This window comes from Lutra lutra, chromosome 18, assembly GCF_902655055.1.
Source record: "Lutra lutra chromosome 18, mLutLut1.2, whole genome shotgun sequence".
In the NCBI taxonomy this organism is placed as follows: Eukaryota; Metazoa; Chordata; class Mammalia; order Carnivora; family Mustelidae; genus Lutra; species Lutra lutra.
Genome location: NC_062295.1, coordinates 3860883 through 3888695, shown reverse-complemented (window position 1 = coordinate 3888695; position 27813 = coordinate 3860883). Strand labels below are relative to the sequence as shown.

Genomic DNA, 27813 nt, shown 5'->3' with positions numbered 1-27813 from the left:
ACAGGGAAAGGCTGGGTTCGTGCAACTCCATTGTGCGAGGTGTGCTTTCATCCTCTCTCAGGGGCTCTCGTCTCCAAGTCCTGGGCAGGAAAGAAGAACTGCAGCTCGAGTCGGCACGCTGCACCCTGGCAGCCCGCAGCCGCCAGGGCTCTGTCTCTCCCCAGGTCCCGGAGTGCTGCAGAGGCTGATGGTTTGGGAGCTGAAGCCTTCTGCGGCTGCCAGATGGAAAGCCAGTGCTCTCCACCCCACTCTCCTTCTGTCCTGAGACCTGAAGCAGGTCACTAGAGCTGTGCTGCCCCTAGCCACAGGGGACAGATACAGAATATGTCCATCGTGGCAGGACGTTCTTTGGGGCAGTACTGCATTAGGCCCCCTTTTCCCCCAGAGATCTTTATTCAGCACCTGTGGAGGGAGCCACTCCACCAGAAGTCAGATGTCTAGTGATTCAGCCGCATGATACTTTGACAAGGCCCCTCCCGTGTTCACTTCTTCAGTAAATAATGAAATATCTCGTCAGTGCCAGGCATGGCTCCCACCGTGGGATACAGAGTGAACAAAATTGGCAAAGGTCTTGCTTTCACAGAACTCACTGATAATAACATCAGTATCATGTTCTAATGGGGGAAGATACAGAGGGGTCAGGGAAAGCACCCCGATAAGGTGACATTTCCGTGGAGACCTCAAGTGAGCATGTGAGCCAAGTAGATCACTGTTGGAAAGCGTTCCCAGTAGTGCGAAGGCACTGAGGCAGGCGTATGCCTGGTGTGTTTGGGGAATGGCTGGAGGGCCAAGGGTTAGTGCTAGTGAGTTGGAGAGTGGTGAGGGGGAAGAAAATATAATAGGACATGAATTCGGAGAGTAGGATGGAGTGAGGGTTGTAGAACTTGTAGTGCCCCATAGGCCATGACATTCTAGCCTTTAGCCTGACTATGAGACAGGAAGCCAGTTGTAGGCAGAGAAGTGGTAGCTGCTGTGTACAGTCTAGACTGCAGTGTTCCAGAACAGAAGCGGGGGGATCCCTTTTGCTACAGCCCCAGTGACAGGTGATGGCAGCCTAGCTTGAATGTTAGCAGTGGGGTGGCAAAAGGGGTTCCCAGATCAGCAGTCGTAAAACCATAATCATTGCCAGCAGAAAAGAGGAGGGTGGAATCATGATGAACCGCAAAGATCTCAGCCTGGTCGAATGCAGCTACTTTTCTAAGACTGCGAAGACAATGGAAGAAGCCATTTGGGCAGGGAAATCCAGGGTTCAGAGTGGGGCATGTCAAGATTCCCATGAGATACCAAGTAGAAATGTCAGGAGGGACACTGTGGCTAGAAGATCCCACTTGCGGAAAGGGGGTGTGAGGTAAACTTGGTGGAGGGGACAAGAGCACAGCAGGTGTAAGGCTGAAGCAGCTCCCTGTTCAAGATGGGTATGGGCCAGGCCCTTGGTGAGGAGGTGCACCCCGTTCTACTGGGTCCTGCCCTGGCATCAGCCTGGAGAGCAAGTGGGGCTCTTGGTTCCCAGCTGCTCTGAGTTGGAAGTCTAGCTTTGTCACTTAGTAGCTAAAACGCTGGGCACATTTCCTCATTGGCACCATGTGGCTTTCTTAGTGTTTTTTGAGGTCTTCTCTGAAGAGGGTACTGTTTTCTTAATGTTCGTTATTGGCCGTAAGGACACATCACTGTGATTTGCTGACAACACCGCACACCACAGTTGGGCTTTCCAGAGACACCTGTCCTTGTGAAACTTGGGCACAAGAAGACAATTTGTTATTTCAAGAACAGAGAAGAAACCCTTGTTCCCTGTTAATGAAAACTTGCCTGGTTTCCCCCCGACAGTCAGAACCATGCCTGGGGACTGAGACTGGAGTTGGGGTTCTTTTAATGTGGAATGTGACTGAAGGAAGCGGAGCAGTAAAGAGGTGCTCCCCGATTTGGCGCAGGAAGACATCTCCTACTGAGGTGGCCTCAGTGTCTTGACCATCTGCCTTTCCTTCTGTAGGATCTCACCATCCCTGAGTCTAGTACCGTGAAGGGGGTGATGGCTGGACCGATGGCCGCGTTTAAATGGCAGCCGACTGTGAGCGAGGTAACAAGCTCTCCCGCAGGCCAGGATAAGCCCAGCCTCCAAGCTGGTTTCCTGGCCTGTGTGAGGCGCTTTTCCTTTCCCCATTTTTTAAATTGCAAAGCAGTACTGAGGTGTACGAGGGGGAAAATTGCATGTCTCCACCCTCAGGGGTGCTCAGTTTCAAGTTCGATGTAACTTCTAGACCTTTTGGTAGACGCCCCACTCACCCATCATTTATAGGATTATATACCCACATGGGGTTTCTACTTTTGGGAATAGGGTTGGTTTTCACAAATGTGGGATTGGCCCACACATTTATTTCATTTAATGCTTTATACACACCTTTCACTATTCACATATACAACTCTGCTGTTCAGTAGCCCCTTGTAGTGGATGCCCCAGTCCCCTGTTAAGCCTAACTGTGAAAGCCTTCATTGTCCTCCATTTCTGTTTATATCCGTCCTCCATGAGACGAGATATTCAAAGGTCTGACACCAGATACAGTAGGTAAAACCCTAAGATCAGGAGTCATGAGAATTGATTTGGCCTCCCCTGCTCAATTATCCAGGACTGGTAAATGCTGCATTTTAAAAACACCAATATTCAGGACCCCTGGGTGGCTCAGTTGGTTAAGCGTCTGCCTTCCGCTCAGGTCATGATCTGGAGTCCCGGTATCGAGTCCCACATCAGGCTTCCAGCTCCATGGGGAGTCTGCTTCTCCCTCTGACCTTCTCCCTCTCATGTTCTCTCTCACTCACTCTCTCTCAAATAAATGAATAAAATCTTAAAAAAATACCAGTATTCCTCTTAACTATTTTCCTACACTGTTACTGGAATAATTTTTAGGCCAACCTGACAGAATTCTGTCTTCTCTTCCACTTGTAGCCAGTTTCCCTGTAGGTAGAGCAGGGATCAATCATAAAAGGCTTAGACCAACAACGGGAAAGCGCTTCCAGGCAGAGTCGAGACTGGCTGCCAGGGGTGTTTTAGCCAGAGGAGAGTCAGTTACCAGGCAGCAGGCAAGGTGACCTCTGGTGGAAGTTAAATTGTTTTATTCAATCATTTTCTGGTTTCAGCCTGTGAAAGATGCAGACCCTCATTTCCATCATTTCCTGCTCAGCCAAACTGAGAAGGTGAGTTGGTCTTTGACATTCTTGATCCTTGGTCAGGGGCTGGCCTGAGGGGAGAAGGTGGCTCCATGGACCTCACCCCACTGGTCTGTAAAGTGAGGCTCTGCTTCTACCGCTGCGCGGAGCAGCAAAATAAGAAGTCACATGGAGGCCCACTTGTGAATCAGGTGTTGTTAAGTTTGAAAGTAAACCCCTCCCCAAAGAAGCATTTAAGACTCAGCAGCTGTGGGTGCGTCTGCCTTTGGCTCGGGTGATGATCCCAGGGTCCTGGGATAGAGTCCTACATGGGGCTCCTTGCTCCTCGGGGAGCCTGCTTCTCCTTCTCGCACTCCCCTTGCTTGTGTTTCCTCTCGCTCTGTCTCTCTCTGTCAAAAAAAATAAAATCTTAAAAAAATAAAAGAAAAAGAAAAAGACTCAGCAGCTGTGTGATTGAGACATTTGTGGTTGCCTTTGGAGTCTGGGGCAGAAGCCAGACCCTGTGAGCTTCAGCACTCGTGAGGTAGCCCGTGCTGTTTGGTGGATGCAGTCTCGGGCTTGCTGTGCAGGCAGCCTCTCTGAACCGTCAGCTTGCGGAGGCAAGGCTTCTCAGTATCTGCAAGGCCGTGAGTTAGGCTGAACCTTGATATAGGACCTGATAGGCTTTGGCTTTGGAGTTGGACAGATCTGGGTTGCGAGCCCAGTTGCACTGACTACCTTTGTAATTATGAGTGTATGACTTTCTGATCCTTAATGTCATCATCGGCAAAAGAAATTTGCAGAGTTGCCTAGATATTTGAGTGAGATAGTGTGTATTCCATTTCTGATGTGTCCTTTGGAGTTCAGTAAAGTTGAACAGCAAATAGGTTTTCAGTGTTAACACCACACTTTAGGCCTAATCTCTTAGGGAAATTATAATGAAGACCAGTTAAGTGTTCAGTTTAATACATGGTCTTTTTTCCTCCTTTATTAGCCAGCTGTCTGTTACCAGGCAATCACAAAGAAGTTGAAAATATGTGAAGAGGTACGTAGGTTCCACGCCTCCCTGTTTTTCTCTTCCACTGGGGCCTTTGCCGTGGGCAGACTGACCTGATGAGTTGTGCTTCCTTTCCCTAGGAAACTGGGTCCACCTCCATCCAGGCAGCAGACAGCACGGCCGTGAATGGCAGCATCACACCCACAGACAAAAAGTAGGACCTTTGATGAAAAGGCTTCTTGTGGTTCTAGTTCTGTTAGGGAATAGGGGATAACCCCAAGGGGCTTCCTTAAGGGTTGTATCCCAGCCATTGCTGAGATTGAACGGAGAGAGAGAGGGAAAGGCGTAATTTTTAATGAGCTGCCTGGGAGTAATTTGACCTGCAGGCGACCAAGGTCCTATAAGTACATGGTGGGGTTGCCTTCATAGCACACTGGTGAGTCTTGGAGCTGGAGGAACACTCAGTTTGGTGGTTCTCAGACTTGCCCCTAACTCAGAATCAGCTGGAAGGCCACATGTCAAGCGTCCACTGCTTGGCCCTACCCCACCCCACCCCCAGGGTTTCTCAGTCAGTGGTTCTAGGGTAGATGCGGAGGGTTGGTATCTTGGACACCTTCCAGGGTGTGCTGCTGCTGCCAGTCAAAAGACCACATTTTGAGAACCACTGGCTTAGTAGAACAGTGATGAAGACCGTGAAACTGGCTGTGGTGGGGGCGGGTGGCTGGTGAGAGGTGAATCACCATCATCCCGCCTTCCCCAGCTCTCCCTGCTGTTGCCACTGGGTCCTTCCGCACACCTGCCAGCAGCTCTCTGGGGTGAGCCTGGACTGTGGTCCGCACGTCCCTGCCTTTCCTCTGGCGGTATTTGCAGTCGTGTGTCTACAAGTGCTAAGATGGGGCACCCTCCTGAGTGCCAGGTCTGAGTTCTCCATGCGTATCTCCTGTACAGTTCTTTCTCAGAGTGAAAACAGTACACCTTTTACTTTATTCGTAATTTTTTGTGCTGATGAAATCCCTGATTCTACCGGTTATTTTGGGGGAACAGCCCTGGGGAGAGTGGAAAAAGCAAAGGCATGTTCTATGCTAACGAAAGGGGAGATGGGTGTCACCTACTGACTTAAGGAGGACTGTATAGTCTTAAAAAGAAAAGAAAAAAAAAAGTGAGGCTGAGGCCAGAATCCAGTGCTTTCACCTAAGACCTTTGTTGCCCCATTAGTCAAACCATTTTTGGACGTGAATGTTGAAGCTTACTAAAAAGCGAAGCAACTGTATGGTGTACTAGGCGTACTGGAATGCCAGGAAAAGAGAATTAGTCCGCCGTGACGTCGAGTCATAGGGCAAGCTTCCCTACCCAGACAAATGTGCGCGACAGAAGATCTCCTGGACTTGAGCCTTGGCTGCAGACTCAGTGGGCAAGGGTGCCATGTGGTGAGGAAGGTGGTGGGCTCTCTCCATCCTTGGAGTCAGGCTAGGACAGAGAGCACGTGGGAGTTCATATTGCACCGGGGATGGGGGGAGACCGTTTCAGTACAAGAGCCAGTTTGCAGGGGTAGCGGCGAACGTGAGCCCCGGAGACCAAGAATACTAAAAGGGTAACTCAGGAGAAGGCGGACAGGCTGCAGAGAGGGTCTGGAGCTGAGAGAAACCCAACTGAAACCAGAGCACCATGTAATAAGGAATGAAGGAAGAGGCATTGGTTAGCTCTATCCCATGCAAGGAGTGAAGCGCAGGAGCGAGAAAGAGACCTCCGGGCAGCATAAAATCCGTAAGAGCGCATAGAAATAGCAGTGGTAGCTAACAGCCCCTAAGTACTCAGCGTTGCGGGAGGAAGCAGGCTGCAGGAAGTGAAGGTAAGCAGAACTTGCCGGCCGCCGGCGCTCAGTCCCCCAGGACGAGCATGGGCTGCAGTTAGAGGGGCCAGGTGGGGAGCCGCGGACGGGCCAGCGCAGAGCAGTGCCAGACAGGTTCGGGAGAAGGCAGGCATAGGGAGAATGCACGTTCTGGAGAAGATTGGCTCCAGGCTTTGAAAAGGGTCAGTGCCCATCTCTGCTAACAGCAGGAACACCACAAAGGTAGTGTCGGGTGTCGAGCTGGGGAGGGAGGTGAAGACTGCGATCCCGATCCCTGCAGTTGAGGAGTTGGCCGGCTCTGATCACGTTGCTTCAGTTCCTTGTCACAGATTCTGATGTGCTTTAAAATGACATCCGAAAGCCTGGCGTTCAGGGCAGCTGACCGGGAAGCCGCTGCAAGAGTTGAAGGCAAATGCCTGCTTTCTCGCTGTGCGGGAATCATGGGCTCAGACGCTCTAGCAGAGCAGTAAGGGAACAAGTTGGAAGACTTGCCCTAAACCATATGAGGCACACTTCTTTCTGTGGCAGGCAAGGACTTAGAGAAGCCCGTCTAGATTGAGGGACACTCTGAAACAACGGCATGAGGAGAAAAGGCCCAACGTGCACACATTGCTGCTGGCTCTGCAGAGGCGCTGTGGGCCGCTGAGTGAGCTTTCTGGGGCGTGGGGCCCCACCCTGAGCCCGTCCGTGTCTCTCTCTTTCAGGATAGGATTTTTGGGCCTTGGCCTCATGGGAAGTGGCATCGTCTCCAACTTGCTAAAGATGGGTCACACAGTGACTGTCTGGAACCGGACTGCAGAAAAAGTAAGTATTCATGGGGGTGCTTGTCAGGCGGGGTGGGATAACACCTTGACCCTTGGAGTTGGAGTGGCTTAAGGATGGGGATCTTCCTGTTGTCTCCGCTCAGCGTTCTGCACAGGTGAAGTGGGAGAAACCAAGCTCTTACTTCAGGCAGGTAAAGCTGTAGGTATATGAGCTTAAGAAGTTTGTTTTTTGTGTGTTTTGTTGTTGTTGTTGTTGTTTGTTTTTAGTTTCAAATTTTTATTTAAATTCTTGCTAGTTGGGGCGCCTGGGTGGCTCAGTGGGTTAAGCCTCTGCCTCCGGTTCAGGTCATGATCTCAGGGTCCTGAGATCGAGCTCCACATTGGGCTCTTGGCTCAGCAGAGAGCCTGCTTCCCCCTCTCTCTCTGCCTGCTTCTCTGCCTACTTGTGATCTCTGTCAAATAAATAAATAAAATCTTAAAATAAAATAAATTCTTGTTAATTAACATGCGTGGTAGAAATTGGTTTCAGGCATAGAATTTAGTGATTCGTCACTTGGAACATCATCCAGTGTTACATAATGTGTATATGTCCTCACAGGTGTCCTCCTTGATACCCATCACCCATTTAGCCCATCCCCTACCCACCGCCTTCCATCAGCTCTTTGTTCTCTATAGTTAAGAATCTTTAAGCTTTGGGGCCCCTGGGTGGCTCAGATGGTTAAGTGTCTGCCTGCAGCTCAGGTCATGATCCCAGGATCCTGGGATTGAGCCCCACCTTGGGCTCCCTGGTCACCAGAGTCTGCTTTCCCCTCTGCCTCTCTCCCCTGCTCATGCTCTCTCTCTCAAATGAGTAAATAAAATCTTTTTTTAAAAAAAAGGAATCTTTAAGCTTTGGATGTTATTATAAAAATTAAACATTTAAAAACCCTCGGATATAAAATAAAGTGAAAATTCTCCCTTTCCTGCCATTACCTGAGGTAGCTCAGGTCAGATGTTTGTATCCTTTTTTGCACATGAAAATATATGCGTGTGTGTGTATTAGTAGCTCACTGATAGTGCATAGAGATAGATCTGCTTCTTCCTTTTTAATGGCTGCACTGTGTTCTCTTACTGGGATTGTATTAACAGCACCGTACAGTCGAACATCCTGCAGAGCTGGAAACGTCCATGTCTGTACTGTCCAGCATGATAGCCACTAGCCACTGTGGCTCATCAGCACTTGAATCATGGCTAGTGTGGTGGAAGAATTGAATTTTTAATTTACTTCACTTAAACGTAAATAGCCCTCCATGGCAAGTACGCACCAAAGTGGACAGGACAGGATTAGAAGTTCTTAACCTAAGGTGGTGGTCCATCACTTCAAGGGTCTGTGCATGCCCTGAAATGGAATTCCAGGTGCAAATGTGCACCTTTTGTAAGGGAGAGGGGCCATGGCTCCTCCCATCACGTTCCTATCCGAGAAAAGGTAAAGAACGGTAGTCGGAGTACCGAGAAACTAAAGCCCTGTAGTGACCAGGAGCACACGAAGAGAGAGCGAGGAAGGACCAGCCTGTTGGGGGGCAGGTGTGGCTGAGTATGTGTTTACATAGTAACTGAGCAAGCGCCCTCGTGGAGCTAGATGCACCTGAAAGGTTGGTTGCTGAAGGAGGTGTCAGAGCTGATGGGTTTGAATGAACAGAAATGTCTTGGCAAGGTAAAAACAAAACAAAACAAAAAAAAACACTCTAATCAAACAAAGGCCTTTTCAAGAATAACAAGGAACTGGTTAGAGAGTCAAGAGGGTTGGGGAAAGGGCACTGAAAGCTGTGCTAAAAGGTTTGGGCTTCCCCTGCTGGGCATTGGGTACCTAAGGCAGAAGTCAGAGGGTTTCCCTTGTAAGTACATTCACTTTTGATAGAGGTGCCTCAGGTCACCCTGTGTCTGGATTGAAAAACCTAAATATTATATAAACATGGCTATTCTGTCTAAATTAATTTATGGGAAAGCAGGAGAGCAAAGCAGTTACGAACCTCGGTTTGGAATCAGACCTAAATCCAAGTCACAGCTGTCTTGCTCACCCTCCCCCAGCAAGATTGGTTATCTTCCTAAGCCTCAGTCCTCATCTGTAAAATGATGGCCGCAAAAGATTAGGGGTGCCTGGGCGGGCATTCGGTTAAGCATCTGACTCTTGGTTTCAGCTCAGGTCGTAATCTCAGGGTCCTGGGATCGATCCCCACGTTGAGCTCCATGCTCAGCATGGAGTCTGCATTTTGGCTCAGGTCATGAACTCAGGGTCATGAGATTGAGCCCCACGTCAGGCTCTCCACTTGGCATGGAGGTTGCTCAAGATTCTCTCTTCCCCTCTCCCTCTGCAGACCCCCTGCCACTCACATTCACTCTCGCACTCTCTCTCTCAAGGAAAAAAAAAAAAGCCATGTAAATCTTCGACAATCCCTGTGTAATTTTTTTTTTAAAGGATCTTGATTAGGGGCGCCTGGGTGGCTCAGTGGGTTAAGCCGCTGCCTTCGGCTCAGGTCATGATCCCAGGTCCTGGGTTCGAGCCCCGCATCGGGCTTTCTGCTCAGCAGGGAGCCTGCTTCCTCCTCTCTCTCTGCCTGCCTCTCTGCCTACTTGTGATTTCTCTCTGTCAAATAAATAAATAAAATCTTTAAAAAAAAAAAAAGGATCTTGATTAAAAATTATTCCCTGGCATAGTAAATGGGAAACATATTTTCACTTTTTCAGAAAAGAGTAATGCGATTTCTCCTAAGCAAAGTTTAAAATGTAAAGCTGTATAGTAAAGGCTAAGATGCATGTGTAGCGTAATAAAGACACACACCCGTCAGCTAGACTGGACAGCTAGGACTTTGTCTGATAGAGGCGGCTCGCTGCAATCAGTGAGATAGAAGAAAGGCCAGTCAGTAAGCTATATTCAGAACAACCGGTTAGAAAGTTGAGGAAGTAATAATCTCACTTCATACCCACTACTAAAGTAAATTCCACGTAGGTTGAGAGGGACAACAACTCAAAGTGCTTATAGCAAAGATGATAGAGAAAAGGTAATATATTGATTTTATTAAATATATTGATAACTTCAAAATAAAAACTACCTCACAAAAGAAACAGCAAACAAAGGTATTAAATTTAGAAGGTTCAGTAATGAATAGTGATCAAAATATATCAAAAAGTTGCTGTTGTGGGCTGGTTAAATCATCAAGTAGGACAAAATTTTTGTGTATTTGTGGATGCTTGTTTGTTGTTTTTATTTTTTTTTTAATTTTTTAAAAAGATTTTATTTATTTATTTGACAGAGACACACCAAAAGAGGGAACACGAGCAAGGGGAGTGGGAGAGGGAGAAGCAGGCTTCCCGCAAGCAGGGAGCCCAATGCAGGACCTGATCCCAGAACCCCAACATCATGACCTGAGCCGAAGGCAGATGCTTAATGACTGAATCACCCAAGCACCCCTTGTTTGTTGTTTCTAAAGTTTGTACTGATAGTGGTTTGAGACCTTGCTGATGATCTTTATAAATTCACAGCTCCAATGGAAAGCCATTTGTCTACATTTATTAAGAACTTTAAAGCTGTTTGGAGCCTGTTCTATTCTATTTCCGAAACCTAAATTCAAAACATACAGGAAAGGTATTGTGCGTGAAGATATTTGTTGGAGTCATTTATAATTAAAAGCAGGCTACATAACTAACTGCAGGAGAGCTATTAGGTACACTCAGGTCTATCTCAATGGAATATTCTGCAGCCATCTATTAGACTACAGTATGTATAAATACATATCACACACAGTATTGAGAGTTGGATACAAAATAGTAGGTTCACTTTATTCTAATTACCTTTTTAAATGCCTTAGAAAAGGAAATAACACTGAAATATTAATGATGTTTTGCTATGAGATATTCTGGGTAATTTTAATTCTCAAGGAAGAAAAGTTCATGCTTTTAGACTCCCAGAAACATCTTGGTAAGAGCAGCAGCTTCCCAGCCCCAGCCCTGCTTCCCCAGCACAATGTGAATAGCCTGGGACACTGCGCACGTTTTGCCACAGCCAAGATAGCCACAGAGGGCTGCGAACAGGTGCTGTTTGCATCCTGTTCTTCAAACAGGAAACCTTCAGCAGACACTTGTTTTATGCTTACTGTGAAGTAGAACATCATTCTAAGCACCAGGTATGCAAACACAAGACAGTCCTTAAGGAGCCCCATCCACTTCTCTTAGAAAGGCAGACCACCACCTCTGGTGTCCTTGGCTCCTAGTCTCAGCCTTCTGCCTTGGGAGGCCAGCTCGGAGGACTGCGCAGCGTGTCTCTGGCCTAGCTGGTGTGTTTGTTGTGCACTGCCTGCAGCTCACATTAGGATCTGTGACTTTTGCAGTGTGATTTGTTCATCCAGGAGGGGGCCCGCCTAGGAAGAACCCCCGCTGAAGTCGTTTCAACTTGTGACATCACCTTTGCCTGCGTGTCCGATCCAAAGGCAGCCAAGGACGTAAGGATCCCCTCCCTCCCCTCAGTGTCTCAGGTGGTGGCTAGGAAAGCTGGCTGGCCTCCCTGCCTTCTCCCCTGCCCATGAGTGAGTGTCTGTAGCATGTGGGAGGGTTGTATTTCCCATCTGGGGCCATCCCCCATCGTGAAAGTTACCTGCATAAATTCAATACAGACATCCTTTAATTCAGAACAAAGAAAGAAAATAACTAGGGTCTCTGCGATCTATGCCGGCTGTCCTCATGTAGTCTTATTTTGTGTACCTGGCAAGATCCTATGTTTAGCTGTGACTGTATCTGCATGTTTTATAAGTTCAAGTACAGTAATCATCTTGTTAAATTGGTAACTAGTTTAATCCAAGTAACTCCAAAGAAGCCCCAAAAAATACTGAGGTTATTATTTAAATGGGAGATTTTTAGTGAGAAGGAACATGCATGTATTGTTTTGAAGATAAATGGGAATAAAGTAGAGGTATTTTTCTCCCTCAGGCTTATTTACTTGCTGCCCCCTTGCAGCCTTAATACCTCCTAATTAGGAAGTGAGCCAAAAAAGTAACAAGATTCTGACTTTAGGTCTGAGGGGCTCCTGGGCATCTGGCTGGGAGCCTGGGCTATTGCTTTTCCCTTGTGTCCCCACAGCTGGTGCTGGGCCCCAGTGGTGTGCTGCAGGGGATCCGCCCCGGGAAGTGCTACGTGGACATGTCAACAGTGGATGCTGACACAGTCACCGAGCTGGCCCAGGTAGCGGCCTCGTTCATGCTGGCCTTCCAGCGTCCTTGGCAGTTGGAGCCCAAGACTCAGGCTGATTGATTATGCCTGAGTGAGCAACTTGGTTACTCTAGAAACCAAGCCAGGAGAGAAGGAGAGGCTTGTAGCCTTGGAACTAGCCTGTCTTCACTTTCTGCTTTCCAAGCCACAGCTAATCCGAACAGCCGTGAGAGGAGAGGTGCTGCTGGGATGGGCATTAGGTCGTGTAGCCGCCAGCCCCACAATGGGAAGCAGTGCAGGCTTCCGGCAGGGCCTTTTTGGTTTAAGCGGTCGTCTACAGTTGTCCCCAACAGTATTCTCCCCGCCTAAGCTCCTGGGCCGAGTGAGAGGGCGGTGACTTCTGGCCCCTGTGTGTTCTGAGAGGGGCTGAAGCAGGGAAGGGCAGTGTCTGGAGGAGGTGTGCTCAGCCAAGCCATCGGCATGGTCACGCTTGGTCATTGCAGGAAATTCGGAGTCAGTGGGCGTCTCTGGGGAGACCCCTCTTCTCTGTGTCTGCATGAAATTCAGACACCTGTTTGGGGGCTCAGTGTGGAGGGCCAGGTGTTTCCACTTGAAATACCGGTGAGAGGCAAGGCCTTCAGAAGCTTTGACTTTCCTTTCTAGGTGATTGTGTCCAGGGGGGGCCGCTTTCTGGAAGCCCCAGTCTCAGGGAATCAGCAGCTGTCTAATGATGGGATGTTGGTGATCTTAGCAGCCGGAGACAGGGGCTTGTATGAGGACTGCAGCAGCTGCTTCCAGGCAATGGGAAAGACCTCCTTCTTTCTAGGTAACACGCCTGCCCACCTGTCGGGCCACTGCAGGCCCGGAGGCTGGGTGGGCCACATCCCCTCTAGACTGCACTGATGACTGCGTCAATCCCGCACGGCCTCTCTGCCTGGGGCCCCCGTGGGAAGGTTTCCTTTGACTTGCACAGTCAGTGCCTGGAAGGAGGAAGAGCCCGAAGGGTCAGAGCCAGTTCTGTCAGGGGCAGGTGAATGGGGCCTCCCCTGGGTGTAGAGGTGGGTCCGAGCAGGGATGAGGGTGGGCAGAAAGTCCCTTCCCTCGGAATTCTTGGAAAGTAACCGTGATTCTCTACCCTGGCCAGGTGAGGTTGGCAATGCTGCCAAGATGATGCTGATTGTGAACATGGTACAGGGAAGCTTCATGGCCACCATCGCTGAGGGGTTAACCCTGGCCCAAGTGACAGGCCAGTCCCAGCAGACACTCTTGGACATCCTCAATCAGGGACAGTTGGCCAGCATCTTCCTGGACCAGAAGTGCCAAAGTGAGTTGCCTTTGGCCTCTCTTCCTGCATTTTAGTTGTGATTGGAGCTGAGAAACCGAGTCAGGTTGCTGTCACAGAGCATTCTCTTCTTTAGGGGCTGACCGGTGTGAAAGAGGCACCCTCTCTGGTCAGTCCATGCCCTCCATGCCCTCTGTCAGAGGGATCCAGAGACATGGCAGATGGGATTTGGGGGTACTGGCTGGGGACTGGTTTCTTCATTGTCCAAGAGGGAAGAAATGCTAGATGTTGAGCCCTGGTGGTCCAGCAGATAGTTTCTTAATTTGGGTCCATTTAATTCTTCTGTTATGTGGCTTTCCCTCCTCAGATATCCTGCAAGGGAACTTTAAGCCCGATTTCTACCTGAAGTACATTCAGAAGGATCTCCGTTTAGCCATTGCCCTGGGGGATGCCGTCAACCATCCTACTCCTATGGCAGCTGCAGCCAATGAGGTAACTGCAAGAGGCCGGATCTGACAGCCTTCCCTTTGCTTTTAGGCTTCCTCCCCTCTCTTTGCTTTGTGTCTCTTTGTGTCTCACCTCTTGAATGGAAGCTCAGGTCATTGATTCTAGACAGGAGCGTTTAAAAGCATACATTCCCTTCTGAGCCCTGCTTACTTGTAACCCTTGTGATTTCATTGACCTGCAGATTCCTTAAAAGTGCATCAGTCAGATAATTGGCGTTGTCCTGCGAATCTAATAGTTATTGATTACTGATGTATCTCTATTGTGGTTAAAAAACAGATCCTGTGTGATTTTTAACTCTAAATTTATTGAGACTTGTTTTGCGGCCCAGCAGATGGTCTGTCTTGGTGGGCGTACCATGTGCACTTAGGAAGACTGTTCTCTACTTGTCAGGTGCTGTGTTCTGCCGATAATCAGTTAGGTCGAGGTTAGTTAGTGGTTTTTCAGATCATCTTTATTGGCCTTTTTCTCTGGTTCTTTTGGTTGCTGAAAGAGAGATATTAAAATCTCCAGCTGTGATTGTAGCATTGTCTGTTTTTCCCTTTAATTCTGTTATCTTTGTAACTATTGTGTTTGGGTTTTTAGCCATTTGTGATGGTCGTGTCTTCCTGATGAATTTGGCCTTTAATTATTATGGAATGTCCCTCCTGACCTTTGTCTTGAGGCCTATTGCCTGGCTTTACCATAGCTGCTGCTGTGTACATGGTTTATCTTTTTTTCATTCATTGACTTTGAACTTGTGTCTTTATATTTAAATGGTATCCTCAGTGTAGAGCCTGTCGGTGGGGCCTGCATGTGTATGCATTCTGACAGTATCTGCCTGTTGACTGGAGTGGTTTGGTTATTAACATTTGTTTGAGTGACAACGCAGCACCTACATATGCACTTCCTGAAAACAGTTGGGTTGGGGAGGGGGTTATTTATTTGTTTAAATAAGTTTAAGTAATCTGTATACCTGATGTGGGGCTCGAACTCATGACCCTGAGATCAGGAGTTGGGTGCTGTACCACCTGAGCCAGCAAGGGGCCCCAGAAACAGTTGTTGAGAAGGTCGTCTTCCTCAGCCTGACAGAAGGGACGCCTTAAAAAAGCTGAGCAGTGTTTCATTACTGTAGAGTTACAATCAAAACCGTATTTTGTATAAAACACAAAACACATAAATTGATTTATTTTAGAGGCTGTATCTTCTAGGAACTTTAAGAGGATACACATTCGATTCAAGTTAAATAGAAGTCTCAAGTGGCTTGTTCCAGTGAAGAAGTAAAGAAACACAGTTGTGCTTTTTGCAGACATGGCCTTTCATAATGTGTAATCGGTCTCCTGTCCCTTCCTTGTCTGCCTGAGCATTTCAGGGAACTCACTTCACCTTTTTAGGTTTCAGTACAGTTTCAGGTTCCTCTTGTTTGTTTTGCCTTGGATTCTCTCTTAGCAGTGGACTTCTCTGTGTATTTTATAGAATTTTTTCCGTCGATTGTCTTTAACTGAAGTTACTTCGGAAGGGATCTGCGTGTGGCTTGTGTTGGCAGTGTGCTCCGGGATTTCTGACCTGCCTCTGCCGTGGCTCTACAGGACTCGTTGGCTTGAAAACAGACATTTTGGTTAATTTCTCAGGGGAGCGTAGTGTTTTCTGGAGGGTGTGAATTTAGGTTTCTAATTGGAGCCCAGCGTTCAGGATCTTAAGGTTCACCCGTACATTCACATGTAGTCTTTTCTTAAAGTCTGTTGATGTGTGGTTGGATTTAGAGCTACCATTTGATTGCTCTTTGTCCTTTCTGACTTTTGTCTATCCCTCCTTTTTTATCGCCTTTTGGATTATATGACTGTTTTTTAGAATTCCATTTTCTCTGTTGGCTCTTTAAAAATGCCTTGTTTCTCTTTTATCTTTGGCCTAGAGATTGCAGTGTGCAAGGATGCGCAACACCCTTAACTTCATGGCCCACTTAGAGTTAATATTATACCTGTTCACATAAAACGTAGATCCATTTCCCTCACCTGCCCTCCCTCCTCCTCTAAGGCAAGGTTTCTTCACCTGGGCACTGTCGCCGTTTGGTTGTGGGAGCGGCCCTGTGCGTTTCAGGATATTCAGCAGCATCCCTGTCCTCTAAGCACTAGAAGCCTGTGGTGCCCTCTTAGTTGGGAAGAGGTCTGTAGGCACTACCATGTGTCCCATGGGGCAAAATAACCCCAGGTTGAGAAGCCCTGCTTTATTATTTTTTTAAGGTTTTATTTATTCATTTTGCGAGAGAGTGGGAGCAGGCACACACACGTGCATGAGTTGGGAGGGGCAAAGGGAAAGGGACAAGCAGACTTGACACCGAGTGTGGACCCTGACGTGGGGGCCTGATCCCACACCCCAGTGATCATGACCTGAGCTGAAATCAAGAGTCGGCCGCTCTGAGCCACTAACTCAGGCACCCAGGCGCCCCAAGAGAACCCCTGCTTTGGGGAATAGATGTCCTGTGTGTTACATCTGCCTTTGTTCTAAACCTACCAGACAATGTTGGAATGTTTTAAGTGGTCGTATGTATTTTTTTTAATTAAAAGAAAAAATAATTTTATATTTCTCTAATTTACCATTTCCAGTGCTCTCCATTCTTTTCTGAAGATTTGAATTTCTCTCTGGTATTGTTCCCTTTCAACTGGAAGAACTTGCTTCAGCATTCCCTGTAATGCAGGTCTGCTGGCAACGATTCGTTTTCTTTTCTCTGAAACAGTCTTTATTTAGCCTTCATTTTGAGCTAACAGCTATACCTGAGCTATAATGGACACTCAATTATCGTGGCTTCAACTGGACTATGTTTTAAAAAAAAGACAAAGATGCAGCTATGTGGGAGGAACCTTGTGGCCAACTGCATTTCCTCAGTGTGCCTGGACGCCACACTGCCCTGCTTGAATGGCTTTTTAATTCTCTTCACGCTCGTTCGTAGTACTCACCTAGTGGTTCTGGAGTGGCTGTCAGCCGCCAAGCACTGTTCTAGGTTCTGGGGACATGGTGAGGGGCCGCCCGTTCCCTTCCTTGTGGAGCTTAACGTTTTAATGGAAGGAGGCACAAGATAAGCAGACAGGTATTTAAACAAGAATTCTCTGAAGGTCAGAAGTACGAATAAAATAGTAAGATAAGGTGACAGGATAAAGTGGTACAGCCGCTGCTGTATATGCTATATAGACTGGTCAGGGAAGGCCTTGGAGCTGACTGGGAAGGAGCCAGCTTTGCCTAGGGAAAGGCATCCCATGCAGAGGGAAGGGCAAGGATAGCAGACCAGAGAATAACACAGGGAGACCCTAAAGGCAGGAAGAGACATGACTATAATTACTAACGATGCTCTGAGCACTTTACCTCCCTCGCTTCATTTAGTCCTCATGATAACCTTGTTATCTTCTCCATGACATCAAGGAGTAGTAACGAAGACAGAGAGAAACTGAGGCACTTCGCTCAAGATCAGTGGAGGGTGGCCAGGAGTTGCACCCAGACAGCCTGGACTCCAGAGCCTGCCTGCCTGACCGCATCTAGAACTACCTCCACAAAGCAGATTATGTCTTTAAGTCAGCTCTGTGGCCAGAGACTGAGCCCATCTCCTTTTTTTCCAGGTGTACAAAAGAGCCAAGGCACTGGACCAGTCTGACAACGACATGTCTGCCGTGTACCGAGCCTATATACACTAAGCCCTCGATACCCCACCCCTGCTCCCCAGTCTTCCCTCTGACCCCTCCTCCTCACATGGGGTTGGGGTCCTGGGACTTAACTCTGGACCAGTCCACCTGTCTCCATCTCCTTTTATACAGACTTTGAGACTTGCCATCAGCACAGCACACAGCGTCACTCCTCCCCTGGAGGTCCTGGGGAGGGGAGGGGTGTCAGCAGGATTGGCCTTTGGGAAAGCTCTTGAGCTGGGCACTGGCCCCGGACTAGGTGGCTGTGTGTTCATACACACACACACACACACACACACACACACACACACACATACAGAGAAATACACAATACACACAACCCCTACATACCACACACTGGCTCTCGCCCCAGGATAGAACCTGCCCAGAAAGTGCTGCCTGGCTTTTTTTTTTTTTTTTTCCTTCTGAGCTTGTCTTATCTCAGACCCTTTCCATTCAAGGAACTAGAATCAGCAGAAAGAACTGGAAGCCTTTCCACCGCTTCCTTCCCTCAGAGCAAAGAGGCTGTGGTTACGTCCACATCCCCCTACCGGATCCTGCGTGTGAAAAAGAGGCTCTGGGGCAAGATGAGCCACACCGACTCCAAACAGGGTCTTCATGGGCCCTCCAACCTCAGGTGACCAGCTGATGAGGATTGTCATGTTTAAGCTACCAGTGTGCAACCAACTCTCCATAAATGCCTTTGTGAACTGAAAAGAGATTGGCGAAGTTGAGCAGACGCAGGGCTCTGGCTCCCTGGGGAGAGCAGCAGATCGCCAGCACATTAGGTGAGCCTCATGGAAGCCTGCTCTCCTCGCCGCTCTTGAGCTCCTGTCCCAGAAGTCACCGTCACTGCAGAGCCCTGGGCTGGGATCAGACTTCCTTGCTTTGGTGTAGGGGGAGCTTACTCCTCACCAGGCTCTCTTAGTATTTGGATTTGCATTCCAGCCCTTGGGAAGGGGATCCTGAGGGCCACCAGGGAGGAGTGAAGAGGGAGGAGAGGGGTTCCTTCCTGTTTTCCGTTATGCTGCAGACTCCCACCTGGTTCTCAAGAGTCACTCTGACTGGGTCCCCTCACAGCAGTCTCACCCACTCCGCCCTACTCCTGTACATGTTCCCCACCTGCCCGCCTCTTCATTCTCTCTTCCTCATTTTCTTCCTGTGGAGACAGTGTTTTCTGTCCCTTCTTTGGCCCAGACCCAGCCTGACCAATGACAGCCATTTCTTAGGCTCAGCTCTTGAAACAGGAACGAGTGTCTTCACTTCAGCCAGAAGCATGGTCTTCGATGCTTCCAGGGCCCCAGGGTCTCTCGGGAGGGAAGAGAACTGGGTCTGACCCAATCTGAACTATCTAACCCTCAGAGGTGGACCTGAGACATCCTCAAGACCCTAACATTTCTCCTTGGATAGGGGACCAGAGGGGCTTGGAATGTGGCGTAAAAACAAGGAGAAGTCACCTAAAGGATGTCAATGTTCTCTTCCTCTGCTTGGGTTGCATTTTCCAAAGTCACACTTTGCAGGTCAGCATTTCTAGTGAATATACAGAATGAGACCACACGGGTGTGGACCCCTCCCCCTCAACCTTGGCCCTTTTTCGCTGATCAGAAACCAGGCAAGGGATCTCAGAAGACATAGGGGGAGGGCAGGGAAGATGCTGCGTGTTTTTGGCATAACTTCACTGGGATTTGGAATTCTTTTCTGTCTGAACACAAAGCCTGTTCTAGTCCTAGCCGGACACTTCGGGGAGGGTGGGGGTGGGGAGAATACTGTAATGAAACTGGTTAGTCAATGTTGTCTTAATATTGTTGACAATTCTGTAAAGTTTCTTTTTATGAGTATTTCGTTTAAGCTATTTCACCTTTGTTTTGAAATCCTTCCCTTTTAGGAGAAAATGTGACACTTGTGAAAAAGCTTGTAAGAAAGCCCCTCTTCCATGACCCTTTTTTTTTTTCCTTTAAACCTCCTTTAAATGACAAATCTAGGTAATTAAGGTTGTGAATTTTTATTTTTGCTTTGTTTTTAATGAACATTTGTCTTTCAGAATAGGATTGTGTGATAATGTTTAAATGGCAAAAACATGATTTTGTGCAATTAACAAAAAGCTACTGCAAGCAAAATAAAACCTTTATTGGTAACACAACTGTGACTGATTACCTCAGCAGTGGCCACTACCTGCACCCAGACCCTCCCCGCCCAGCGGTGGAGGGAGGAGGGTTGGGAGCGCCGGGACAGCTCAGCTGGTCGGTTCTCCCCGGCCGGAGATGTCAGCGCGCGGAGGGCACGGCCGAGCAGGAACAGGCCGCCCTGCCTGCCAATCGCCGGACGCGGCGAGAACAAGCCGCCCGTTGGCCAATCAGTGAGCGCAAGCGGAGCAGGGCGTCCTAGCACTGCCGGGAGGGGAAGAGATTAGCGTCCGCCGCGCTCCAGGGGGAGCGGCGCCCAAGCGCGCTGCGCCCGCGGTACGTGCCCGCGGCGGCTTGGGAGAGCCGGCGCAGGCGGGTTCGCGCAGTGGCCAGTCTCGATTCGCAGCTCCCGCTCGGCCGGGCGGAGGCGGGGAGGGGGCCGGGGAGCGGGGCGGACGCGCGCGCAGCCAATCGGCGGCGGGGGTGGACCAGCGCGCCGCGGGCGCACGGGCGGCGGTTGGACCGAGCCTCGGGCGGACCGCGGGCGGGTGGCGGCGATGGCGACCGCGATGGCAGCGACGGCGGCGGAGCGAGCGGTGCTGGTGAGGCGCGCGGACGGGGCGGGGTGGGGTGGGGTGGGGCGGGGGCCCGCGGGCCCGGGCGACTGACCGCCGGCCTGTCTCCGCAGGAGGAGGAGTTCCGCTGGCTGCTGCACGACGAGGTCCACGCCGTGCTCAGGCAGCTGCAGGACATCCTCAAGGTAAGGCTTCTGGCGGGCCGGCCCGGCTGCGGCTCCTTCCCGGGGCGCCGCGTCTGCCTCCCGAGCGCCTGCTGTGGACGCGACGCGCGTTGTGCAGACCAGGCCCTGCCCCAGTGGACTTGGCGTCCGGTGGAGGCATCATTATGTGATTGCCCACTTAATCACAAGCAGCCGTGTGAGCGTAGTGGGTGGGCCTGGAATGAGCCCACCCCCACCCCCACCCCCCCCACCCCCACCCCCACCCCCCCCACCCCACCCCCCGGCTAAGGGGAGTCTAGGCGGTCAGGCTTGTGGTCAAGGAAGGCTTCCTTTGAAGCTGTGATCTCAAGGTCTCCAACACCTTACTCAACCTCATGGGGCCTCCTTTTCGCAAGAACGAGATTGCAGTACTGGCGTCACAGCGCTGTTGTGAAGACAAGTCAACTCACAAAAATGTCCACGCATTGCCTGCTATCGCCAGAATTTCGAGTTACCATGAGTACCGTCATTCCCTGACTCTGCTCCCCCACACTCAAGCATCTTAACCCAGCCTGGAGGTCATCTCTGTTCTATATCCCCTGAGTTGGGCAGTCGGTAGGCATCCAGGGAATGTGAAAGGAACAGCTATCCAGTCTGGTAGGACCTGAAACTCAGGTGGTGGGGGAAGGGCCAGAGAAATGGGAAGGTGCCCTGGAGGTTGGAAAACTAGCCTACTTTGTCCCTCCCCTAGCCAACCCAGGAATGGGGCTTCTGGAAGGAGAGGTGAGCTGGATTGCATCAACTTTACTCCACTCTCCTCTGCCTCTCCAGGAGGCCTCGCTCCGCTTCACTCTGCCGTGCTCTGGTGCAGGCACCGAGGGGCCTGCCAAGCAAGAGAACTTCATCCTCGGCAGCTGTAGGTGAGCCAGGGCTGAGCAGAAACAGGAGGGACGGACTGGTTGTGAGGGGGACACCTGGGATACTCTCTAGGGGAGGCTGTACTGCCAAGGCCCTGCCATGCAGACTGATTTCAGCCCCAACATGCAGAGGGTGTGCTGTGGGGCAGCCTGGGCCATCCTGTGACAGCAGGGGCAGCCTGCTAGGAGGGCGAGGTGGTGGGAAAGGGCAGCCGCAGGCACTGCTCTGACCCCCACATGTTGCAGCACAGACCAGGTGAAGGGCGTGCTGACTCTGCAAGGGGATGCGCTGAGCCAGGCGGTGAGTCCCCCAGCCCCTCTTCCCTTTCCCTGCTGCTGGAGGATCCAGTGGGGAAGAGTGTGGGGGCCTCTTGCTGAGCTTTGCCTTTACCCGTTGGTTTTGTGACCCTGGGTAGGATCCTTGACTTCTCTGGGCCTCAGTTTCTTCATTTGTAAAATAACAACCCACCCCACTAAACCTCCTCTGGAATTGGTGTGTGGCTTCAATGAGAGGTGCAGGAAGGGGGATGCTTTGCACACGGCCTGGCCCTGAGTCTGGGCCCAGTGAAGCGTGGGCATTGGAGGGATTAGGCTGGCCCCAGTTCAAAGTGGAATCAGCCAACATCTGAGCTCCGCCTGTGCCAGGCACCAAGATGTGGGGGAAGGTTCCTCTCCTCCAGTAGTGGGTGTTCAGTCCATTGGCCTGTACCCATACTCCCTTTCTGCCCACAGTCACACCACCTCCTCCCAGCTAAGGCCACCTTCCCCTTTCTGTCTCTGTTCCCTTTCATTTCTTTGTGGTTCCTTTTGGGCTTGAGTTCCTGTTTCCTGACCTCCCTGTTCACACCCCAAATGCCGGGGAGGATGGGAGACTTTCTACCCTGTAGATTGGCTGGGGCCTGAGATACCACACTCATGCCGTGTCTGCCCCCTGCTCAAGGGCTCAGAGTGGCCATAAGCAGGAGAGGGGTCCTCCTGCTTATACACTCTTGCCCGTCAGGACGTGAACCTGAAGATTCCCCGGAACAACCAGCTGCTGCACTTTGCCTTCCGAGAGGACAAGCAGTGGAAGCTGCAACAGGTAATCAGGCCCTTTTCCTGCCAGGGCTCAAGCCACAAGGGCAGGCAGGGGCAGGCCTGAGCGGCACTGAGGCCTCCTGGGGTAGCCGTGGGGGATTTAAGGCTGCGGCAAGCCTGGGAAGTTGTTTCCTAGCAGCAAAGCTGGGGCAGGCAGTGCCTGGGACTCCAGAGTCTAGCCTGGAGGGAGGTGGGAACCTGCTCTGTCTGTAGGCCTCTGGGCCCCAGTGGGAAACACAGGGAACTACTCTTCACAGAGCCTCCAGGAGCTTCCAATGACTCCTGGGGACAAAGTCCACACTCCTCTGTGATTGGACCCTGCCCCTCCACCTCAGGGCCTTTGCCCATGCTCATCGCTCTGCCTGGAGCCCTCTCACTGCTTTATTCTTCACTGGGTGATGCTCAAGAGGCACTTCCCTGGGGCCTCCGTTGACGTCCATCTAAAGAGGCTCCTCCTCCCCCCACCTGCAGAGTCACCCTTTTGTCCTTATGCAAGTCACTCAGTGTGTTGTCCTCTTGTGCCTTCGCTCTGCTATTATCTGTCCTCCTTTAGAAGGTGAGCTATATGATGGCAGGCCTGCCAGTCTGTGCCATATGCCCAACACCCAGGCAGGGCCTGGCTTTCAGTGGGCACAGAGGGGATAGCTGGTGGAGAGGGGTCAAGCAGCCGAGACCCACCCCAGCCCTCCCAGGAGGACAGTCCCTCAGAGTGAGGCCCTGTCATCGGGGGCCCTGGACACTGTGGCTACTCTGAAGTTGGCATCTCTTCCTCCTGAGGCCCAGCCCACTGACCTTGCAGTGGGCTTTTTTTTTTTTTCAGATCCAGGATGCCAGGAACCATGTAAGCCAGGCCATTTACCTCCTCGCCAACCGGGATGAAAGCTACCAGTTCAGGACAGGAGCAGAGGTCCTCAAGGTGAGCTGCCTGCAGGAGCAGGAGAAGCAGGATCCCTACTCCTGGTCCTGACCAGGCCGCTGGAGAGCTCGGCCCCCAGCAGCCTCAGGTGCAGCCAGTGGTCGCTCCATCACCTCTTGATAGACGTGTCCATGCAGTCACTCAAACGACTCACAGCCTGGGCTCCAGGCAGACCTGGACTCTGATCCCAGGCTCCACTGAGCTGTGCAGCCCCAGGTCACTCTCTTAGCCACTCTGTGCGTCAACAGCCTCACCTACAAAAGGGTGCCGTGGTGTCATGACTGGCAGTTGTGATGATGCAGGCGAAGCAGCCCGTGGCGAATGCTCAGGAAGTAGTATCCCTCCTAGACGGAGAGAAACCCTTCTAATTCGCAAAGTGAATTCACACGGTGTGGACGGGTGGGCTGCACTGACACGCCTCAGATTCATGCTTTAGCTCTGTCCCTGACTTGGGTGATTCACTTACCCTCTTTGGACCTCTGGGTCCTTTAGGAAAACTTACAACTAGATGGACTGAGGTCCCTCCCAGAACTGTGACCACCCTGGGTGTAGGCGGTGCGGCCCCCAGGCCTCCACCCAAAATTTCCCTTTCCTAGAAGCCAGGTCACCCCCAGTCCCATTCCCATGACAATATCTGGAAGCAGTGGAAATTGGGGCTCTGAGGAGTTCTGGCCAGAGCTTTGGTCCTTGTCAAAGGAAAAGGATGAGTTCCAGATGGTTCCACCATTGACTAGCTATGTGACCTTACCACTTTGGAGCTTTACTTTTGAAAACGGGACTGGTGCCCACCTTAAGACCTCAACTTACCCATCCTATCACCTCCTCCAGGAAGCCTCCCCTGGCTTCTTACACCCAGCCTGGATTAAGGCCCCTTCCTCTAAGCTCCTTCACTGCCTGCACCCCCATCCACAAAGACCTCATGCCCCTGGGAGTAACTCCAGGGAGCTTCCGTCTTTCATTCCCCATTGGACCAGCACCCGGGACCCCATGCGGTAGAACCTCCTGCACAGATGGTCAGCAGTGCAGATGTCCCATCCCCACCCGCAGCTGGAGCCCAAACATCCGCCCCTTGAACAAGCCCCACATTATGGGGGTTCAGGCCGTGAGAGTGGGACCACACAGGCAGGAGCTGGGCACTACCATGACTTGGTCCTTCCCTGATGTGAGAGGGTGGTGGCTGCCCCCGCAGCAGCTGTGACCGGCCACCTCCCCGCAGCTGATGGACGCTGTGATGCTGCAGCTGACCAGAGCCCGCAACCGGCTCACCACGCCAGCCACCCTTACTCTGCCTGAGATCGCTGCCAGTGGCCTCACGGTCAGTGCCTTAGGCCAGCCCCTGCTCCGGGAGAAGGAATCCCCACCAAGGAGCCCAGCTTGCCCCTGGGAGGGACACAGGGGTGTGACGGGGTCCTGGAAACCCCAAACTGTTGTCAGTCGAAGGTCTAGGTCTGTGCAGTTTTCTGGGCCTCCGTCTTGCATCCCCCAAATACCCCGGGTCTGGGTTAGTGGTTCCCAAGCCTGGTGCAGGAAGCTCCCTGGGGCACCTGGGAAGAGTTTGGAAGCCCCAGTCCATGGGCTGGGGCATGGGGTCCCCCAGGCGGTCCTGGGGAAGCTGTGCCTGCCTGGCCCTCATGCCACCTGCTTGCCTGGTCCCTGTCCCCAGCGGATGTTTGCCCCAGCGCTGCCCTCCGATCTGCTCGTCAATGTCTACATCAACCTCAATAAGCTCTGCCTCACCGTGTACCAGCTGCACGCCCTGCAGCCCAATTCCACCAAGGTGAGGGGGACCCCACTTGCCTCCCCACCCCCAAGTGCCTTGCAGCCTCTCGGGCCTGACTGGGTCTGATGCTCTTCTGCTTAGAACTTCCGCCCCGCGGGAGGCGCCGTGCTCCACAGCCCCGGGGCCATGTTGTAAGTACGGTGCCCTGCAGCTCCCTGCCCGCCCCAACCTTCCACACCTTGGGGGCCGGGAGGCCAGGCCAATCAGGCCACCCCCAGAGACCCTCCTTCTCCCCACAGTGAGTGGGGCTCCCAGCGCCTGGAGGTGAGCCACGTGCATAAGGTGGAGTGTGTGATCCCCTGGCTCAACGACGCCCTGGTCTTCTTCACTGTGTCCCTGCAGCTCTGCCAGCAGCTCAAGGATAAGGTGGGCTGTGGGGACGGTGGGGGCGGGGCGGGCCTCTCAGACAGATGGGGCCAGCAGATACTAGGCTACTAAGTCATTTCATTTTGGAGGGATTCCAGGGGCTCTTGTCACACCTCCAAAGCACCCCCAAATCTTCAGGTCCTCTGTACCTTCTGCACACACGAGCAGATGGGCCACGGTGTGGCTGAGCAGCAATACCCTCTCCCTGACACATTGCCCCCGAAAGACCTTGAATCTGGGTCACAGGCTACAGTAGGGGCCAAGCCCCCTAACACCTCCACTCACCATGTCCCCCCACCTCTCTCCCTCCCTAGATCTCCGTGTTCTCCAGCTACTGGAGCTACAGGCCTTTCTGAGCAGAGCACCCAAGAGCCTGACCCCCAGGGGAATGGCCCCTGTCCCCCTCACCCATCCCCCCCCAGGAACGTTGGCCAGAGCCAGAGCCAGAACCAGGCGGCATGGGCTATTATTTATTTCTCTCTTTGACCCATCCTGCCTATCACATTTGCACAGATGGAAATGAGCACTGGAAGCACGGAGAGACAGGGATGTGGAAATGAGCACTGGAAGCATGGAGAGACAGGGATGCTGGCTTGCTTTTTCTTTTACTGGGGGTGGTCAGGAAGGTAGAGCCCAGAGGTAGCCCACATTCCAAACCCTGCCCTCCCTTCACAGCGGGAACCTTTGGACTTGGGGTGGCGCCAGGCCCAGGGCTCTCCTCCTCCCTCCTCTTTCTGCCTTCTGACCTGCCCCAGGATGGTGACGGGCAGCCGTACTCTCCCCTCTGTTGGAGGGTGAGGAGTGGGCAAGGGCCCTAAGCTGGGAGTCAGGAGGGCAGACAGAACCATCCACCGCCTCGCTGTGGTGTCCTTGAATGTGTTTGCTCCGCATCCCTGACAAGGCCTCCAGGAAATAAAGATCATCTGACTTTACCTGGAGCGTCTTGTCTGTTTGTCTGTCTGAGTGAGGACCAAGCTGGGGATCCCTGATCATCAGCACCTGGGTGGAGTACCCAACGACGGAGCCCCTGGCCTCCTGTCCCACCTTTGAGGGGGTCCTCCAGGCTGCCAAGGGACTGAGTGGGATGGGGACAAGGTTTCGGCCTCACGGTTCGGGCCACTGAGTTGGAGCCCAGCTTCCCCTGCTGTCAGCAGTTGCTGTGGGACCTGGAGCGACAGTCCAGCCCGCTGAAAGCCGTGGGGGAGCAGGTGGGCATCCGGAGAAAGCAGCGAGTGCCCACACTGCCCACCCCTTGAAGGGAAGCTCAGAACACACACTCCGGACAACCAAGGCATCGGCACTGTGCCAGCAGGACACACGGGCAGGGGGGCTGGGGGGCTTGCTGCGTTAAGGTTCCAGGGCCAAGTTATCCACTCCCCTGCGGTGTTCCTGCAAGAGAGGCACGGGGCTGGCCGGGCTTCCCTTGTGTGTGCCCGGCCGGCCCCTCTCCACAGGAGCCCCAGCACCCGCCTCTCCCCAGTGCAGTTCCAGGCTGCTGCCTCCGCTGGCGGGCCTCACCTGCCCGGCGGGCCTCACCTGCTCGGGGCTCACCTTCCGGGGTCTGGAGGCCCGGCGGCTGCAGCAGCTGTGGCAGCAGCAGTGGAGACAGACCAGCAGCAGCAGGAGCAACACGGTGCCTGGGGGCGGAACGGGTGTCCAGATACGGCCCTCGGCCAGGCCTAGGACAGGAGGCCAAGGGGTACCAGAGGCCAGGGCCGCACTCACCGAGGAAGGTGAGGAAGATGATGAAGGCAGCAGTGTCCCAGTTAGACTGGAACAGCTCACCGCTCCTGAGTTTCCCCAGCACTTCCTGGGCTGTGGTCTCCAGCTCTTTCTCCAGGTCTTCTGCCGAGTCCATCTCCACTCGAGGCCTCTGGGTGCCACCTGCCCCAGCCCCCAAGGGCTGCCTCAGAACCCTGTTGTCTGGGACTGGGCGGCATCCAGGCCTCCCGCAGTCCAGCCCCTGCCCTGTGCCTGCTCTGTCCCACACCACCCCTCCACCCCTGCCCTGTCCCTTCCCACTACCCCCTGCCCCGGCAGCCCCCCCCACAAGACCCCCACCAGCCTCGGAGCTCCCCCAGCCAGGCAGGTCCCAGGTCCTGAGAACACCAACTATTTCCTGCTTCCGGATCCTAGGTGCCTCCTGAGGCCCTGGCACCTTGACAACCGGTCCCACCCTTCCCAGGGGGCGGCCAGACTCCAGAGGGCGGGGCCTGTGCCCTAGCAGCTGTGCTCACGGCCTCCCCACAGCAGCAGGTGCTGCAGGACCCACGGAGGGAGCCACCGGCCCCGAAACCCTCTTCCTTCCGGGATTTTTCATGTTTTCTCAGTAGACCAGACAAGCAGCCTGGAACACAGTGCGCCCTGGGCCGCTGTGGACTTCATGAGTAAAGACGGAGGGAGGGAAACGTGGTTTCCATTCCCACATCCCTTTCCTGGGCAGGTGGCATTTGCCGGCATCGTACTAGGAGTCTTCTGTGTCCTTGTTTGCTGTATCCTCATCTTCAGGTCAATCCTTACAAGAAGATGCTTGTCCTCTCAAACAAGCTCTTTC

At 52.1% G+C, this 27813-nt stretch overlaps 3 protein-coding genes across 13 annotated transcripts in view; 2 read left to right on the top strand and 1 right to left on the bottom strand.

The window, feature by feature from the left end:
- GLYR1 (glyoxylate reductase 1 homolog) overlaps positions 1–19502 on the top strand; it is a 34976-nt gene extending 15474 nt beyond the window's left edge. For 3 of the 7 annotated variants that reach the window (XM_047713235.1, XM_047713231.1, XM_047713237.1), the window contains 11 exons: positions 1988–2074; positions 3130–3186; positions 4133–4183; positions 4276–4349; positions 6689–6788; positions 11113–11223; positions 11858–11959; positions 12590–12752; positions 13071–13250; positions 13576–13700; positions 17300–19502. In XM_047713235.1, the coding sequence (XP_047569191.1) occupies positions 1988–2074; positions 3130–3186; positions 4133–4183; positions 4276–4349; positions 6689–6788; positions 11113–11223; positions 11858–11959; positions 12590–12752; positions 13071–13250; positions 13576–13700; positions 17300–17374 (1125 nt within the window). In that variant the 3' untranslated portion in view covers positions 17375–19502. The remainder of the gene's footprint in view (positions 1–1987; positions 2075–3129; positions 3187–4132; positions 4184–4275; positions 4350–6688; positions 6789–11112; positions 11224–11857; positions 11960–12589; positions 12753–13070; positions 13251–13575; positions 13701–17299) is intronic. The other 4 variants (XM_047713236.1, XM_047713233.1, XM_047713234.1 and 1 more) reach the window with 3 other exon arrangements.
- A 431-nt stretch (positions 19503–19933) lies between these two features.
- ROGDI (rogdi atypical leucine zipper) lies at positions 19934–26191 on the top strand. 3 transcript variants are annotated; one of them, XM_047713240.1, is made up of 11 exons: positions 19935–20087; positions 20174–20245; positions 21035–21123; positions 21367–21421; positions 22121–22201; positions 23018–23113; positions 24330–24428; positions 24777–24890; positions 24975–25024; positions 25133–25259; positions 25574–26191. In XM_047713240.1, exons 1-11 carry the CDS (start codon positions 20043–20045, stop codon positions 25613–25615), a joined length of 870 nt encoding a protein of 289 aa, XP_047569196.1. In that variant the 5' UTR covers positions 19935–20042; the 3' UTR covers positions 25616–26191. The 3 variants fall into 3 exon arrangements, with proteins under 3 accessions (XP_047569197.1, XP_047569198.1, XP_047569196.1); XM_047713241.1 differs by lacking the exon at positions 22121–22201 and having other exon boundaries at positions 19934–20087; XM_047713242.1 differs by lacking the exon at positions 24330–24428 and having other exon boundaries at positions 19934–20087.
- Positions 25710–27435, bottom strand: SMIM22 (small integral membrane protein 22). 3 transcript variants are annotated; one of them, XM_047713243.1, is made up of 4 exons: positions 27321–27435; positions 26985–27143; positions 26796–26896; positions 25710–26648 (listed from the first exon to the last, which is right to left on the bottom strand). In XM_047713243.1, exons 2-4 carry the CDS (start codon positions 27115–27117, stop codon positions 26607–26609), a joined length of 276 nt encoding a protein of 91 aa, XP_047569199.1. In that variant the 5' UTR covers positions 27118–27143; positions 27321–27435; the 3' UTR covers positions 25710–26606. The 3 variants fall into 3 exon arrangements, with proteins under 3 accessions (XP_047569199.1, XP_047569201.1, XP_047569200.1); XM_047713245.1 differs by having other exon boundaries at positions 26811–26896; positions 27321–27434; XM_047713244.1 differs by having other exon boundaries at positions 27325–27415.
- Between the last annotated feature and the right edge of the window lie 378 nt (positions 27436–27813).